Below are 19,980 nucleotides of genomic sequence, written 5' to 3'. Positions count from 1 at the left end.
TGATGATGTAGAAATAAATTTTTTAAAGATAAATCGGTGAACTTGGTGAACACAGTCAACTGACAGATAACAAAAAACGCTTTTTTTTCATTTTGTTTCATTTGGGACACCATAAAAAGGCCAATGTACGAGATAGGCCCTGTGGGATATCCCAAGAAGTAATAAAAACAAAAGAACTTACTTGAGTTTATCTTTGTAACCTGTTACCCTATTGAGATTTTATCAATCAATTACAAATTGAACTTGGTCTTAAGATAACTGAAAACGTTCAGTTTAATGATGCAACGGAACAAGCGTAAAAGGAAGAGTTTATTATTGCCATCTTCGACTTTGTCTAGAACATCTCGTTGCTTTAGCGGGAGAATATCGCCATTTATGTTGTTGCTTTTTTTCCATTGGTATCGGTTTAACACTAGATCATAGTTTACGGCAAATTTTCTTGGATGTGCGGGCCTTAACTCGTGAATTTATTTACAACAGAATTGGTGAGTATCTTTATTTCAAACGCACGAAAGACAAACATGCATTTTATTTTTGTGATTATATTATATTATATTATTAATTTTTTTTTTTTTATTATGTTATATTATATTATTAAATAAGAATCAGGAATATGTCACTAAATGTAGGCAAAGTAGTAAATACTTTGTTACTTTGGTCTTGATTAAATAAAAAAAAATATAACTTGTACTTTAGATAAATGCAACCTTCAATTCGATAACACAAGTCTAGCAACGAATATTAGTGTAAGTTTGTCCGGGAACCAACATGTTGTAACCTCAGTCACAATGAGACCAAGAATAGAACAAGAACAAAACTTTAATTCGCTTTTCTTGTGTACAACTACATTTATTTATTCATTCTCTCGTTACCGTTGTGACGTCCCTAAGGAAATCGTCTTCTCTAACGTCATCCACACATCTGACGTAATCTCGAACGTTCTTCATATCTCTAACGTGATCTCCTTTTTAAAGTCTTTATTTTTTCCCTACCAGTGACGTTATTTTGCGTGCATTTACATACGCGCGTCCGTGCTATTACATTATTAGTATCTTCTAAAACATCTCATTGTTTTTGCCAGGAGAGTGTCGCCATTTTTTAATTTTTGTTTTTTACGTTGGTGTAGGTTTCAGAGTCGAATATAGTTTTGTAGTAAATAATTTCTTTAGCTCTGCGGCCCTTAACACCTGAATCTATTTATAAGAGAATTGGTAAGTAGCATATCTCAAACACATGAACGACAAACATGAATATTATTTTTGTTATGTTTTAAAATACGATTATCAAATAAGAAAACAGGAATGTGCTGCTAAATGTAGACATGAAATACTTTGCTATTTTAGTCTTGATTAAATTAAAACTTTAACTTAAGATGAATGCAATCTTCAGTTTAATAACACAAGTCCAGATGTCGAGCAAAAAGTATTAGTGATATCTTCGATCTCGTCGTTGCTTTGGCACGAGTGTCGCAATTTTCTATTTTTTGTTTGTTTCATTTGTGTTGGTTTTGCAGTCAATTTTAGTTTACGGCAAATAATTTTCGTGGATCTGCGGCCCTTATCACGTGAAATTATTTAGAGCAGAATTCGTAAATCAAACACAGTTCATAGTTCAAACACGCAACAAACATAAATGTTTTATTATTATTGTTGGCTCACATGGAGCTTTCACACAAGTCAACAAACGATCTGATTGGAAACCTGTGGTATTCTCTGGAAGCTGAGTGACAACAAGTCTCCCCAGACGTCCAGACCTCTCCACCTCCTTCGATAGCATTTGCAAATAAATTTGCATCATCGCAACAGCCGCTTACCATTGATTTCTCGCTGGTAGTGGCCATTGGTTTATGCTGGAATTTGAGTGGCACTCAGCCTCCCCAAGGTCCCAGTTCTCTTTGCGCTTGTCCAGCCGAGGTCTGGTTGGCGCTCGCTCCTCGGTCTTTCAGTCCTTATTGACCCTTCTCGGCCCTTTTGTATCATTTTTTTTGTGGGGGGGATCGGTGATGAAACAATGGGGGGAGTGCATGATGGGGGGTGTAGAACTTGTAAATATGCAGTTTCGGTGTTCTTCATTCCCTGTAACGCTTATTCGTTATATTGTCTTGTATTATTCTCCGCATTCAAGGGTTTTCCTTAATATTTCAGTCGTTTTCATTATCGTTAGTCGTTGTACTTTTGCAGTTATTCCTCTGATTTTTTTTTTCAAAGTTTTTCGGGATTGTTCCTAGTGCTCCTACTATTATCGGTACTATTTGGACTTTCTTCATCACCCAAATCCCTTTTAACTCTCTGGCTAGCTCTGTGTATTTGCTTCGTTTCTCCTTTTCTTTCATACTCACCCTGTGATTAGCTGGGACTGCAAAGTCCACGATTAGATAGGATTTTTTTTCTTGTTAATTATTACGACATCTGGTCTTCTTGCTTGGATGGGTTTGTCCGTCTGTATGTCCATGTCCCATAGGATTTTGTGGTTCTCGTTTCCGAGTGCTGTTGCAGGTTTATGCTTGTACCATTTGTCTGTACGCTCAAAATGCAGTCGTTTACACAATTCCCAGTGTACCACCCTCCCCACTTGTTCATGCCTGTTTTAGTATTCCTTTTGGGCAAGTTTGCTGCATTCGCTTACTATATGGTTTATCGTTTCGTCTCTTTGTCCACAGAGTCTGCATTTGCTGTTTTCTTGTGTTTTATCGATCCTTGCTTTGATATGATTGGTTCTTATCGAGTTATCTTGTGCTGCAGTTATTAGAGATTCAGTTTCTCGGTTTATATGTCCTTTTCGCATCCATGTCCAGGTGCTTTCGTTATTCTCATCTTTTGTCATTCTTATGAATATTATTATTATTATTATTATTATTATTATTATTATTAATATTATTATTATTATTAATGCTATTATTATCATTAATGTTATTATTATTATTATTATTGTTATTATTATTAATGTTATTATTATTAATGTTATTATTATTATTATTATTATTATTATTATTATTATTGTTTAAATAGGATTATTAAATAAGAAAAAAAAACACAAGAATGTATATTCAAATACGGGATCAATTAGGCTTAAAGGACCCCAAAAAATAAGCCAAATGAAAAACATGACTTCGGGTTTACACCAGTTTCTTCTGGTTGAGCTGTGCACACTATAAACATATGGGTCACAAAAGTCGAATTATTATCATCTAAAAACACAAATGAAAAAAAAAATATGAAGAAACGAAGAGAATGTCAAAATGTCGCTGTAAAACGGCACGTGAAGTCAGTCAGACGCCGTGAGAACGTTTTCGCACTGTTCCAGGAAAGCCGTTAACAGTTTAAATTCCGCGACGGCAAAATTACTGTAATGTGATAAAATGTTATTACGTGAAGCATTTCTGGTTCCATATGTATTATTATTATTATTATTATTATTATTATTATTATTATTATTAATAATAATAATAATAATAATAATAATAATAATAATAATAATAATAAAGGGTCAAGAAGTACTGAAAGACCGAGGAGAGAGCGCTAGCCAGACCTCGGCTGGACAAGCGCAAAGAGAACTGGGACCTTGGGGAGACTGAGTGCCACTCAAGTTCCAGTATAAACCAATGGCCACTATCAGCGAGAAATCAATGGTAAGCGGCTGTTGCGATGATGCAAATTCATTTGTAAATGCTATCGAAGGAGATGGAGAGAGCTGGACGTCTCGGGAGACTTGTTGTCACTCAGCTTCCAGAGAACACCACAGGTTTCCAATCAGATCGTTTGTTGACTTGTGTGAAAGCTCCATGTGAGCCAACAATAATGAAGAGAATAGGTACAATTAAACAGATCTTAATGTTATTTAAACAATGTTTGCTTAAATGAAAAACTGCTACCTATACACACAATATATATGATGAAAATTATTGAAGTAAAATTAAAATTAGTGAAATATATTATGAAATATTATTATATATAAAAGTAAGAATGTGTATGTGAGAACAATTCTCAACCTACATACTCAATGAATTTCTGATCTACAGACGAGAAATTTGGTATATAGAGTATTCAGACTCGTAGAAAACTTTTTAATCGGTTTCCATCCAAACAAAGTGCTTCTAAGGGGTCAAATTGAAAAATTAGTACGTGGGGGTTCGTCCGATTTTTATTTGCTTTTCAACTGTTTCACGAATGCGCATGCGTGAATCATTCACGTAACAGATTACTTATGTAAAGAATATGTAGGTTTGAAAACACTTTAAAGAACGTGTCAAGCTGGCCTTTGGTTATCGTACTTGACGCACAGCTCGAGAATTTATTATTTTACTTACAAAAGGTGAACTGCCAGGAAAAAAAATATAATACTTGCATGCACATGTCTCAGTTCCTTTCCGTTCTTTTGTACGTCATTTTGTAAAGGGAATTAAACTTTACGTTTAATACCTGCGCTATTTCCGTTTATAATAAATAAGAATCATGCATTAATTAAAAAAATATATAATATTTTGCGTATCTTGAGGCCGGGCAACGCTAAGCGGCCTGCTAGTATATATATATATATATATATATATATATATATATATATATATATATATATATATATGATAAAATTATTGAACTAATATTCCAGTGTAACAGGAAATTGAGAAAGGAAAATCCCAGACTATATATTCATCAACGTATCGTCTTTATTTCAAGACTTCCTCGAGAAAATCAATTTTTTGTTTTCAAATTAATCATCTCGAGATGTTGGTTAGTATATAAATAACTAGACTTCTTAGCTCGTTAAGAATGGGTAAAAGTTACAGCCTGTAGACTTAGAATGAATGATTTATTGTTGCAGAGTCGCTGACTCGCATTGAGCAGCAGAAGCCGTCTCACACGTACGAAAATAATATTGCCGGTGCAAGAGCTGACGTCACGTCCGAGCAAGACAAGAAAAAAAAATACGTAGAGAAAAAAAGTACACACGCGGGCGGCAAACGACGGAAAATCCCGTATGCAGCGATAACGAGGCGCTATATGGCGAGGACCGGCAAAGCGACCGACGTGAGATAAACCTGTGGCCACGTGGGCGGCGAGAGCATTTTAGGGGAATCAGGTGCTCGACACGCCAGAATTTTGTTAACTACATGACCAATTATGAAACTTTTTAACAAAGATGCAATGCTCCATTTTGTTTGTTTCCTTATGTGACGCTGCTTTACGATAATACTTCTAGTAAGTATATATCAACATTCGAATTATAAGTGTGCCAGACCCATAGCTTATTTTAGTTAATCGTTTTCGATTGTATAACTATTAAGTATGCAAAGTGCACTTACCTTTATCCAGTTGGTGGCATATTGTGTTTCTGTTCGTTTAGTTTAGCATTAAACGGTAGCGCTTGAGATGGTGTTGAAGGGTAACGGTAGGATGGCTCCTACTTAATTTAGCTAAGTTATTTATGCTAGCCTATTTTTCGATGCTTTTCGGTTAGTATAGCTATTAAATAGGGATGTGTCGGATTTTAGTAAGCATAGTTATTAATTTGTGGTGTACCGGGACTACCATGTGTCCATTCAACTCTTCCCTTGGTTCATTTATTAGTGAAGCTATTTGGGAGTGTGGGGTTATAAATTGTAGTATTACTACTATGACGGTATCGTTATTCGTTTTTTTTTTACATCTTATTTAAAGCGTAACTACCAAAGTGTTTGCAGCTTATTGCCGATTTTACTTTTACATTTAATAATTTTTCATGGTCCTTAAAACTAATAATCTCATGTTTCTCCGCTAAACATAAGTTACAGGGCGAAGTTAATGAACTACATGTTTTAGCCTTCCTAAGTATTTTCCATTCGACTAAAGGTATTTTGTTCGCCTCGATTAACTTCCAGCAGTTTAAAGAAAAGTCAACCAAAAAGAAAAAATTAGCACGATCTCATAAATTTATTGTAACAGTACGATCTCATAAATTATTGTAAAAATATACTTAAATATTTGAAGAAATGTTAGGGGTGTACTCACTTTTTGTGATACTCTGTATATATATATATATATATATATATATATATATATATATATATATATATATATATATATATATATAAACTCAAATGATCTTGTATGTAACCCACTTTCCGGTTTACGGCATCCGGTTGCGCATGCGTGCATGACCTGCGCACTGAAATATTAAGGTTATTATTTCGAAATTATTATTTAACATGGGAAGAGTGGGGTTTCAAATAACTTAAACGTAATACAGAAATGAACGATGTAAAAAAAAAGCAGACAGTATTAACAATTGTTTATTTGGATAATTTAAACGCGAATAAAAAAACAAACGAGCAATTGGGACGCTGAAATATTAACGTTATTATTTCGAAATTATTAATTACCATGGGAAGAGTGGGGTTTAAAATAAACAAAAAACAAAATAACAATTGGGACGTTGAAATATTAACGTTATTACTTCGAAATTATTATTGAACATGGGAAGAGTGGGGTTTAAAATAACTTAAACCTTATACAGAAATGAACGAGGTAAAAAAAAGAAGCAGATATATCAAAATTTGAATTTAACTATAATAAATATTATGGTATCTGTTCAGTGCACATTTACCTATAAGTATGGCCAACCACTTATAATTTAGTAACTGTAAATATTTTTTTCAAAAATAGTCAATTATAATAAACAGAAAGATTCATAGAAATCTATACTCTTTTTTCATTTTAATATACTTTCATAGAAATGTTTCTATTATGCCAAAAGAAAACTATTTTCTTTACGTCACAAGTGTCACGCTCATACATGAATTCCATAGCTAATATAACATACTGACCCAACGGGTCACGGGTAGTCTAGTATATATATATATATATATATATATATATATATATATATATATATATATATATATATATATATATATATATAAGTAAATTTTTGGTACAGCAAAATGGAAGGAGAAATTTCAGAGGAAACATAATTTAATTTAAATACCAAAAAACAAGAAATGGGCAGGTGAAATTAAAATTTCCTTAAGGCCTTATCGTCTGACCCTCTGAGAGGAAACGTCAGAATGATAAATTAAAAACTAAGAAAACGAATGAGGGAAGAGGGGAATTTTGGTTTCAGTTGGAAGAACAGTGGAGAAAAAAAAAAAAAATTCTCACTGTTCAGGTGGTTTTAAATCAATGAATATCTCCAACTGGTGTTTCAGAATCTTTTGTCTACATATATATATATATATATATATATATATATATATATATATATATATATATATATATATATATATGCGAATTGAAAACGGTAATTCTACATCATTTTTCAGAAATCTTGATTATAAAATAATCTCTGTTTCTTCGCATTTGTTCGAATACTCTGTATATTATTTCATGCCCGTAGACCAAAAACTGACAGAAGAGTTTGGATGGCAAAATTTATATACGCATCACGCATAAATATATATAGAAAGAGGTTTATGTTTGCTATAACCTTTTTACGCAAATATTATGCAAGTATAAATCATGTAAAATATCTGCATGAGTATAATTACACGTAATATTTAACTGAAGATGATTATTTCATAAGGCAACCGAAAAAAAACTAATAACGAATTAATTAAAATGAATGTTTAAAAGAATATGCAAATTAGTTAGATCTTTTGCAGATGAAGCAATTCCACGACCAATATATAACAAAGTTGTATTTTCTTTTTAAATAAATAGAATAAAGTGTTTTAATATGACTATCAATACACACAAAAAAAAAACAAATTAATTGGAGTATATATATATATATATATATATATATATATATATATATATACGTTAAAAGAAAATTCATCCCAATAAATTAGCACGATCTCATAAATACATTTCAACTTAAATAGGCGTCTCTCATTTGATAAGGCCCAGTTTGGATTAAAATAAATTTATAATGAGATCGGGCTATGATTTTTGGTGCTTTATTTTCTTTGAGCTTTTATTTTTCTTCGCTATACTCTCTCATTTTAAATGTCCTACATTTTATTTCGAGTTAATTGAGATTTTCAATCCTCTCATAGAATTCGTCATCATTCAACTAATAAAAAAGAGTTCCTTGTTAAATCATTTAATGCAGACCCCAGGCGGTTTGCGATGGTGGCGAATGCTGGCATCCCTATAGAATTCTAAATAAAGCCACATACAATACACGTTCAGATCTTAATTTTTTTAAATTCGAGAATGATATGAGAGGTGTGCAGTGTGAGTCAGGTTAAGATGTGATAAAGGCAGCAGAATAATGAATCAGGAGAGTGCAGAGAGATGTGTACAAATCAGTAGACTTTGTTGGTTTGGTCACATTGATAGAATTAATAAGAGTTCTTGAGTTATCAGTTGTAGAACCGTTGAAGTTGGTCCACATGGGGAAACATAGGAAGAAGCGATAACTATAAAATTGGCAGAAAGAGGGATAAATAAAGACCTGGTCAGAGATAGGTTACTTTGGAAGTAAATTTCTAAAAGCTGTCCAACACATGCCAGCAAAGTCAACTATGCTGATCATCATCATATTCGTATTATTTGGATTTTAATCCAAATAATACAAATAACGAATCGTCATCTCAAAAATTCATAAACGTATCATCGTAGTCGTTTCTTATAAAAAGTATATTTTAGAATTAAAATTACGGCACTTAATTATAGGGATTTACTTTTCGAAATCGCCCTGTATAGCCTTGAAAGAGCAATAAAGTTTTCATATAAGTTTAATTGGTTATGTATTGTTATTGTTATAAAAAGATACCGGGTTCCTTATATGTACAAAGAAATATATAACACTGCTGTCGTTTTTATCTTTTCAGAACTAAAAACATGACCAAAGTTGTCGGCATCATTGGCACTGGGGATTACGGTAGGGCGCTGGCTAATCGACTGCTTCACTGTGGCTATGATGTCATCATGGCAAGCCGCAATCCTGACCTCTCCAGACTGACGAACATTGATGAGAAACTCGCTTTCGTAAAAGTGAAGAACACCAAGGAACTCATCGAAGATCCGGCCGTCGAAATCGTCTTCCTTGCTATCCATTCGTGGAACTTTGAGTCTTGTTTGGCACCGTTTGAAAACCAAACTCAACAGAAGATCTTCGTCGACATATCAAATCGCGAACGACCGAGCAAGACGGAATCGAACCCGGAACGGCTGGTCAAGGCCTTTCCCGATCTGCGGGTGGTGAAAGCATTTAATACGGTCTCCGCATACGCCTTGGAGAGTGATTCATTTGGAGGTGCAAAACAAGTCTTGATTGCTAGCGATGACTCGACAGCTAGGGAAAAAATATCAACATTGGCCAGGGATATGGGATTCACACCTATTGATTATGGTGCCCTGAGAGCCGCTAGGGATCTCGAAGCATATCCATTGACACTGATGGTCGGCTGGGGATGGCCTACTTTATACATGTTTTGCGTGCTGTTGCTGTGGACAGTTATCTGCGCGTCTAAACGTTATTATGATAATATCAAATATTCAAGTACGTTCAATTGGGATGATATTCCGATCGGTTTTATAAACGAGCCGATTGCTCTGACGGCCGGTACTCTTTTGACCATTACATACATGCCTGGCTGTTTCGCAGCGTTTTTACAGCTATTTAACGGCACCAAATATAAACGCTTTCCAAACTGGCTCGATAACTGGCTCAAACTGCGGAAAATGTTCGGCCTCTACGCTTTGTTTTTCAGTGTTTTTCACGTAATGATCGCGGGCATAGCCATGTCTCCCAGTTTCATGAAATGGTGGTACACGGGAACCTATATAAAGCTTCCGGTCAATGCCAGCGGCTACCAGTTTACAGTGGTGCCGAAGATGAACCTGACCGGAGAGCTGACTATTCTGGTTGGTATTATCTCCATTCTTTTGATGAGTATCATCGGCCTGGCATCGTTGCCGTCTGTCGGATCACGTTTGAACTGGCGTGAATGGCGTTTCGTGCAAAGCCACATGGGGTACGCCGTACTTTTCCTGGTCACCGTTCACGTCTGTCTGCCTTTATTTAAGCGATGGGTGAAGAGTCCGCACACTATTAAATCGTCAGTGCCTTTTTACTTTTGTCTCATGCCGATGCTTGTACTCTTAATGAAGTTTCTTCTTTTACTTCCCTGTATCAGCCATTACGTAGATAAGATACGAAGTGGCTGGGATCGTAACCCCAACTACCAAAGACTTCATTCCGTTAACCAAATATAAGACTGTTTTGTACGGAGGAGCGAAAACTGGCACGTAACCATCATCAAATACTTTCACAATATTACAGGCTGTCGAAAGTAACTGTCGCAATATTTTTTGTCATAATACTTTTTACAATCATAAAGATTTGAACGATTATATTTATAGCCAGGTGTGATAAGAATGAACTAATCAGGTACTGGAATCGCTTTATAAAATACACCGAATCTCTGAACTTTTCAGACATAGGTTTTCGTCGTGACACGAGAAAGGAACTACACCCTTCTGACCCTGATTAGACTAATACTACCATTCTTTGCCTAATTTTTTTTTTATAACAAGAACCCAAGTTTACCCAGCTAGGCAAACTTGGGTCCTTGTACCGGAAAAATATTCAGTAAATAAAACATTGTTTAGTAAATCATTATTATTTTCTTTTAATTTTTATTTATTTATTTATTTATTTCTGCTATATCACTAAAACATCCGCTGTGTCATAAGCTTAATTTCGGTACCTTACTTGCCTGGGTGGGTTGCCTTTAGGCTGAGATAAACCGCGTCACACACACACACACACACACACACACACACACACACACACACACACACACACACATAGTACGAAAATTTATAATAAGATTCAAAGTTTCTTTCACTGGATTTATACTGACAATTTTTGCTTGGAATAACTACATTCAATATTCTAAATTAGGTAATTTTTATTTTCCCTACAACAGTCACTTCTTTTGCCCCCTCTTTTTAGAATGTTTCTGCACTCAAGAGTATCTCCTTATAAGTATTCATTCAAAGAGGCTTCTAATATACGATATCGTCACCGTCATTTACACAGCCTGTTCAACTTGATTACTCTCTTACAAGAAAATGACTATCATAAAAAAGTGTAGGGCGGTAATTCTCAACCCTGTGTTTGGCTCGCGAACCCTTTCATTGTATATCAAAATGAGATTCCTCCCTTTCCGGTCATATACCCAGTTTATATTTGCTAATTTGTAGTACGAATTTTCCTTTCCATTAAACATTGAGATTCCCCTAAAAGAGTATTTATCTACCTCTCCCTGGTTGAGAAACACTGGTTTAGAGTTTTATTTAGAACTGTCATACACCTAACGTTGCCCGGTAATCTTTTGTTCCCCATTTTTAAAATGTGCTATGATGTCATATATGTCGTCATAGTAGATGATGTCATGTATAACGTTATAGCCTATATAGGCTATAAAGTGTATAGCGTCATCTGCTATGGTGTTATGTATGACATTATCTGCTACGATATAATATGTGGCATCATAGCATATATATATATATATATATATATATATATATATATATATATATATATATATATATGTATATATATATGCATACATATGACGTCATATATATTATACATATATATGCCGACGTCATTGTGAACAAACGTCATCGTGAACAAACAAACAGACAGGAATGGCTGTTTATTATAAAATATTCAATGTGCGTATTAATATTTTCCACCAGTTTCGCAAGTCGCCTGGCAACCGTATCAAATCAACATTGAACTCATTTCTATTTTTTTATGTGTCGTCATTTATCAAGGTTAAAAATACTCGAGGATAAATTGAGAATTGAATTATGAATATTATGGTAGGATTGAAAATATCCAAAAGGAAAAACTAGAGTTAGGTGCGGCTTTTGAGGGTTGAAGAATGGTGCGCGATCCTTTGAGTTTGTGCGTGCTAATCTAATTAACTTCTGTCGTTATTTTCATGGCAACTGCTCCACTGAACTCTAATGTATGGTTCCCCCCTGGCCAAATTTTCACAAAATACATCAAATAACCACAACCATTATATACAATTTCCCACACTCTCTATATGTGCCTAAATTTAAATACAAATTCCATGAACAAAGCTTCTTTTCACAGAACTGCGCGTCTGTGGAACATCGTTCCACTGTCTTGCTTCCCAGTTAAATATAACATGGTAACCTTCAAATCCAATATAACTCTGTCTGTTTATTTATTTTTATTTTTTATTTTTAAATTTTTAATTTATCCTCAAGTTCACTAACCTTCCTTGGCATGGTTTCAAATAGTTGCCCCTATAAGTGGCGATATGCCTTATCAGGGGTGAATGTGAGTAAAAAAAAAAAAAAAAAAAAAAAAAGAAAAAAAAGAAAGGAGGCAAGAAGATATCAAAAAATCATGCTAACTGTGGTGTTATGTCTTTTTTAGGAGAACAGGAAATTAAAGCATAAGTACAAAGTAAACGATGGAGTACTACTGCCAAATCTGGGCTGGAGCTGCTAAAACAGCCTATCCTGCCTTGACAGAGTACAAAATAGTCTTCGTAGCTTAGTGGGGGATGCCCTTTCCTCTTCCCTGCAACCTCTCTCCCATAGAAGAGACATTGCGAGCCTGTCTTTGTTTTATCGTTATTTCCATGGCAAGAGCTCGTCTGAGCTTCAATCTCTGGTCCCCTCTCACAAATCTTTCACGAAAAACACCCGTCTAGCTGAAACCACTGTCAATAATTTTCCCCACTCTTTATCTGTGCCTAAATCAAAATGTAGATTCCATGAACAAAGCTTCCTTCTTAGAAGTGCACGCCTGTGGAACTCTCTTCCGTTTGCCTGTTTCCCACCTGATTACAACTTGGATGTCTTCAAGTCAAACATAAACAAATTCCTGATAAACCGCCTCCTTAAGTAAGATACTTTATCAAATCTCTATTACTAACGATTACTACGATACTATCCCATTGATTACTGTACATGCAATAATCCTTATCCCTGAATGGCTTCCGGGCCTTGATAAGTGGTGACTACCATGTAAAAAAAAGAATATAACGTTAGCACTTGGAAAAACGAAAGGAAGAAGTCAGTCTAGCCATTATCTGACACTAATTGCACCCTTGCACTATTCTAGTCTCTCGCTCCTAGACAAGGTTCAAAAGAGAGTCGCCAACCTAATACGTCCTGAACTGTCATCTAAGCTTCAGCCTCTGTCCCATCGACGAAATGTAGTATCCCTTTGCCTGTTCTACAAGTACTTTAACGGTGAATGCTCCAACGAACTGCAAGCACTTGTACCCCCTCGACGTAAATACCCCCGACAAACCCGACAAGCAGAAAGTCCCAACCCTTCACAGTAGAGATCCCTAGATGTAATAGAGCCTTCTACTCCAGTAGTTTCTTCCCCAGAACCGCTAGACTTTGGAATTCCCTTTTATCCGAACTTGAATCGAAGATATCTGATTACGATGTTGTTAACAATATACAAATAAACATAACGGTGTAAACGCGTGAAAAATACTTAATAATAAAGAAAGATATATTTTTAAAAGCTGTCTTGTGTTTTTGTTCTTCTTCATCATCATCATCATCATCATCATCATCATCATCATCATCATCATCATCATCATCAGAGAGATGACGGTGGCGGTAACGTGGTTAACGACACGGACTGACATCCTGGGTGTGCTAAGTTTGCATTCAGATCGATCTACAGAAATATTTAAACAATGCGATGTTGGCAACCTTCACGTGGTCCGTTCCGTAAGTACACGGTGTCTTTTTAGAGAGAATTCTAACTAGAAAGCCATCGAGGAAATGAATTCCAGCAACAAGCATTATAACAGAGTGCAGACTGCTATACGCAAATACCCAGATGTTAGCGAAATGACGTCACGGCGAAGAAAAAAGAATACTATATAAAGAAGCGAGCACTTTCGAGAAGGCGATCACGTTAGAGACGTAGATGACGTTCGAGAGCACGAAGTCACACGTGGCGGGAGAATGAGGAAATAAATATCGTTGTCCAAAAAGAAACGAGTTGAAGTTCTTTTCTATTCTTTTTCTACTTTGCGACTGAGGTTACAACGTGTTGGGTAACGTTATAACATCTGATTCATACGAAATCAATGAATGATGCACAACAATAATCATCAGGAGAGTAGAAAGTTGATCTTGGGTTTACTTTCGACAGCTGCATAATTATCCCTTCTCTTATTTTGTCCTTTAGTCTTCCTATTCCATGAGCGATGTTTCTGACAAAGAGGGAAGAACTGCTGTTTTCTGGGTCAGAATTCATTTCATCTAACACTTATCAGTAGCAAGTTTAGACCTTGAAGTAGTATTTTTCTTTTGGGTTCTTTACACAAAGTGGCTTCATTCCTTGTCTGGAGCGATTGTTATAAAAATATCATCATCATCATTATAATCATCATCATCATCATCATCATCATCATCATCATCATCATCATCATCATCATCATCATCATCATCACCACCATCATCATCATCATCATCATCAGTTTAATGTTTGTTTTAAAAACTGATATGAGTTGGACGGATTTTAGAAATTGATCCCAAACTAACCTGGCCAGATGTTTATTTTCCTTCTTTCTTTCAAGTTCATTTTTATCAGTTTGCATTCCTTGCTCTCCCCCCCCTATCAACTGACCCTGCTACCTCAACTGTTCTATATCTAATAATATAAGAACACCCTCCTATTACTTTCTCCGCATTCAGTTTAACGTCTGTTTTACGTGCTGACATGTATAGGACGGCTTTTAGAAATCAACTTCTAAATTAACCTATACCTGCGCATGTCGTTATGCATTTCTCTTTCTCTAACGTTCAGCCTCCTTATCACTTCCTTCCATGTTTCTCTCCGATTTCTTCTGTGAACTGACCCTGCTATCTCAACGTCTTCTTGTAACAGAGCTGCTAGCGTTTATAATAGCAGCAGCAGCAGCAGCAGCTGCATGACACATATGCAAATAACCGAGCCAGTGAGCGCAAGTTACGTCTCAGCGCAGGAAGAGAAAAGAAAAAAGAAAGAGGAGTAAAAAATGCACCACGTGGTGAGGGTCAGGTAAAAGTGTGTGCCAGCGCAAGATGAACGTATGACCCAATGGCGAGTGCCTTTTAAGCCCGTGTCGAGACGGCAAGGTTTGTTAACTACAGGGCAGACGAGGCAAAATAAGATGTTGGAAAACACCGGTAATAAATGCTTTTTGTTAAAACTGAAAAAATTCTGAGACAAATTTTCTTTCTTTTGTTTGTTTCAGTGCGACTGTCTCAGACACAACGTGTTGGGTCGGAGTGTTAAAGTGTAACGACACTGTTGGAGAAGATGTTATATGTTAAGAAAACCATGTTATAATCTCACATGTTTTTTTTTTCATCGTCATATTCGATTTAACATTCATTTTACACGCCAGTATGTACTGGGCGGCTTTTAGAGTAAAAAGTGAACGATGAGTTTACTTTCTTTAGCCTTGCAATTTGTGTCTTCCTTATTCTGTTCTTTAATCTTTCTTGGCTGATGTTTCTGACAGAGGGTAAAGAATTGCAGTTTTCTGGATCGGAATCTATCTCATTTTATTATTAGAATCCTTTGTGATGAGTATTTTGTTTATTTATTTATTTATTCGCGGACTTTTATCTTCATTTTCATAGTTGTTGTTTCACGACGTTTCAGCGAACTACTCTTCTGGCCTTCATCATATTAGCGGTTTCAATCCTACTCAAAGCCGGCCAGATGATTATTTGGCCAAAACGTGGTGAGACGACAACAACTATGGAAGGCAGTAATTACTGAAGATACAGTTAAAAGACTCAGCATTCCTATCCCGTCGCGGTTAATAACTTGAGGAAGGCCAAAGAAATAGTTGGCCGAAACGTCGCGAAACTGATTATGAAAACGATAATAATAGTTCGCAAATAAATAAATAAATAAATAAATATAAAGATTACTAATCTCAAAGGATTCCAATAATAAAATAATATATGATTCGATACGAACCCGACGATGCAAAACCAAGTTAGAATAGTAAAAAACTTGGGTTTATAAGATAAAAAAAAATCCAACCTTCATCGCTCTTCGTGGAGCAGTGGATAAAGGAGTTGAATCTATTCGATTCCATATGAGCATTGTCTGTAGATAGTAGTTTCAACCCTACCCAAAGTCAGCCAGGGGATTAGCTGGCCAAAACGTGATGAGGCGACCACATCAACTATGGAAGGCAGTAATTACCGAGGATACAGTTAAGGAACTCAGCATTTCTATCCCGTCGCAAAGGCTAGGAGAAATAGTTGACCGAAACGTCGTAAAACAACTATGAGGATAACAGTTTTCAAATAAATAAATAAATAAATATACGAATCTATTTATCTAAAACTTATCGATGGCTAGGTCTTAACCATAAAGTAATACACACACTCCCTCATCAGAGGTTACATCGGCCGAAACGTTGTGAAAATCACACTCAGAATGAGAACAGTAGTCCGATGAATCCAAATAATACGAAATACGTTAATTTTTCTGAATTTTTAAGATGTGGATTGATTATTTGTTTTATTTAGATTATTCAAACTACTGTTCAGCTTAGTAACAATTAACGCTGGATAGCTAAACGTTTTGGTTTCGATTCTAACAGATAGTACCCAAGTCATATGTTTTTATAACTTTTGAAATTAATACTATATATTGGATAATAACCATAAGAGAATTGGCTTTACAATAAAGAATACGAAATCTGCATGAATTAAAATATACTATTTATGTGCATTTTACGACCGAGCAACGCCGGGGACCCTTTTTTTTACATGGAGGTCACCACTTATCAAGGCCCGGAAGCCACTCGGGGATAAGGGCGATTGCGTGTACAGTAATCAATGGGATAGTATCGTAGTAATCGTTAGTATTGGAGATTTGATAGAGTGTCTTACTTAAGGGGGCGGTTTGTCAGGAATTTGTTTATGTTGGACTTGAAGACATCCAAGTTGTAGTCAGGTGGGAAACAGGCAAATGGAAGAGAGTTCCACAGTCGTGCACTTCTAAGAAAGAAGCTCTGCTCATGGAATCTACGCTTGGATTTAGGCACAGATAGAGAATGGGGGAAATTTTTGACAGTGGCTTCAGCTAGACGGGTGTTTTTCGTAAAAGATTGGCGAAGGGGGACCAGAGATTGGAGCTCAGACGAGCACGTGCCATGGAAATAACGGTAAAACAAAGACAGGCTCGCAACGCCTCCCCTGTGGGAGAGAGCTTGCAGGGAAGAGAAAAGGGCGTCCCCTACCAAGCCACGAAGTCTATTTTGTACTCTGTCAAGGAAGGATAGGCTGTTTTTAGCAGCTCCTGCCCAGACGTAACAGCAGTACTCCATCCTTGAACTTATAATGAAATAAGTTGCCGTTGGAATTGTTTTTAAAAAATACTAATTGTATATAGAATTATATTAAATGTTCATATGTTCATATTTATTGTCATTTAATTCTGTTTTATTTTTATGTCACTTTAAAAATTGCCCATCAGTGCAATTTTGCTATTATAAGTAATGCTCACGTTTCATACTTCAAAAATGATGATAAAAATTGAATGAGAAATAAATGTACTTTTACTTCCCATTGTCTTCTTATATTAGGAGTGATGAAAACATCTTTTGTAGCATTTTTACTGGTTAGTTTTTTTGTCAGTTGGTTTCAAAGTGGCCATGTTATAATTTACACACGTTTGTGAGTCTTCACCCTCAACATGAAAACTGCAAGATGAAATAATAATTTTCTGTGACAGTAATTTAAATTGCAAAACAATAATGCTAAGTTCTTCAAATCTAAATTAATACAAAATTACCCGACTTCCCAAATTGATAAAAGTTCCATTATAGTATTTTAATTATGGGGTGGAGCTGGAATGCTCGAACATTCTGGCTCGAGGTAGGTAAAGCCAAAAATATCCACGCAATAATATGGGAGACTATCTTCAAGTATCGTCCTAAACTGGGAATGTAGCAACGGACTTCTACTAAATAGATATTAATAAGTCCCTCTTATCCCTTACTTTGCTAGTATATATATATATATATATATATATATATATATATATATATATATATATATGCGTGTGTGTGTGTGTGTGTGTGTGTGTGTGTGTGTGTGTGTGTGTGGTCATGGGTGTAACGATAAAAGTGTGTCCCTAAAGAAAAACGACACTGCAGCTTTCAAATGAAAACTTTATTGAAAAAATCAATTCAGATAACTTGATTATGTACTACAGCTGCCATCAATTAATGTAACCGTCTTCAACCTCAATCACCGCCTCGATACGGGCCCAAAACTCGTACCATGCTTTTTCCACAAGAACCAGCGGGAACTCGCCGAATACTCGGCGATCAAGCTGACTTTGGTGTTGTGCGAGTTCATGTTGGTGATGTTCTCGACGTATGACCAAACAAAGTAGTTCAACGGGTTAAAGTCGGTGGAGGAAGCATAAAATATATATCAGTCAGAGCAAGGGTACAAATTCGTAACACTCCTTCTGAAGCCAAGCTTGGGTCTCTTTGGACTTGTGGGACGGCGCCGAGTCCTGCTGCCACACCCAGGGTCTGATAGCGGCAACCTGATTGCACCATGGGATCACCACATTCTTCAGCACATCCAGGTACACTTTGGTGTTGACTTATAAGCCGACTTCGAATATGTGAGGTGGCATGATGTGGCCCTCATTAAAACCACACCAAAGACTATAACCGTGACCAGAAACTTTGTTTTCATCACCCTGGGCACGTCTCTGTGATTCGTGGCAATCCGGTGATGCATTTTAAGGGTGCTGGCAATGGCCCTATTGTTATAACTTGGATCTGTAGAGAGCATGAGTTGTACAGTGGCGCATCTCCGACCTCACTCGTTGAACATTGTTTAACTTTCAGACACGATAGAACGATCCTATCGCTCTTGGGATTTGTACACAAATGGCCAACAACAACAACAACAACAATAACAACAACAATAACAAAGAAAAGAAATGAAATCATGTCATCTTTTCTGGGGCGATAATTTTAGCGGTGCACCCTGTATATATATATATATATATATATATATATATATATATATATATATATATATATATATATATATAGAGAGAGAGAGAGAGAGAGAGAGAGAGAGAGAGAGAGAGAGATTATTCCACGTATACGATCTTTCAAAGAGGTCACTGAAATCTCCTGTTCTGTACACATCTTATACTATCCAGATATAAATATGGATAGTATAGCGAACATTGGCGAAACATTTTTTCCTGTCATTTTTTTTTTTTTTTTTTTTTGATGAAGCGTGTACACTTGTTTTAATAAAATGGTCGACATGACTTTCATCAACCTCCCGAGAATGTCACAATGTTAGTACCTCTCCATATTTTTCACCATCTTTTATTTATTTATTTATTTATTTTTTTGCTGGGCACATGCGGACAATTAAATCATAATTATCCAACAACTAAAATAACGGTCGTCGTGTCCATGTATTCATTTAATAAATGTTCGTAATTTCCTCTTATTGTCACTGTATCAAAGAACCCCTGTCTTCCCCGTTCCTACCCTAACCTACTCTGCAATTATAGAAGTCCATTGTTTTTTTTGTTTGTTTTTTGGTTTTTGCGTTTTTTTTTCCTCATTGTTTGCCCTCAAACTGAACACTTACTTGATATTCGCAGTAATTCTTAAATTCACCTTTATTTTGAATACTATTTAGAAATGAATATATATTTGGAAAAAAAAATTTAATCCACTAGAATGCATTTCGGCTTTTTTTTTTTAAAGAAACCAATTCTATCATTTTTACGAATTACTTCGTAAAACATAACCGGACCAATTGTTTCAGATGGCATCATTTATTTGACGTTCTCTTGCGATTGCTGGTGCATGCTAATCGAGATTCCGATTTCAAAAATCACTCCGCCAGAAATCAGGTCATTTTGGCGGCCTTTTAACTGTCGGGTTGAGGTATTCGTTCTGTGTGGTACTAG

General features: G+C 35.7%; 1 protein-coding gene across 1 annotated transcript; it reads left to right on the top strand.

Moving 5' to 3' along the window:
• Positions 1–248: 248 nt before the first annotated feature.
• LOC145265549 (metalloreductase STEAP4-like) lies at positions 249–10,602 on the top strand. Its single transcript, XM_080121515.1, has 2 exons — positions 249–485; positions 8,810–10,602. The coding sequence occupies exon 2, from the start codon at positions 8,820–8,822 to the stop codon at positions 10,194–10,196; it is 1,377 nt and encodes a 458-aa protein (XP_079977641.1). The 5' UTR covers positions 249–485; positions 8,810–8,819; the 3' UTR covers positions 10,197–10,602.
• Positions 10,603–19,980: the final 9,378 nt, after the last annotated feature.

Source organism: Euprymna scolopes, chromosome 40 (assembly GCF_053919585.1).
Source record: "Euprymna scolopes isolate OS-2025 chromosome 40, ASM5391958v1, whole genome shotgun sequence".
In the NCBI taxonomy this organism is placed as follows: Eukaryota; Metazoa; Mollusca; class Cephalopoda; order Sepiida; family Sepiolidae; genus Euprymna; species Euprymna scolopes.
Note: the sequence above shows the minus strand (reverse complement) of the source record. Positions and strands in the feature narration are given on the sequence as shown.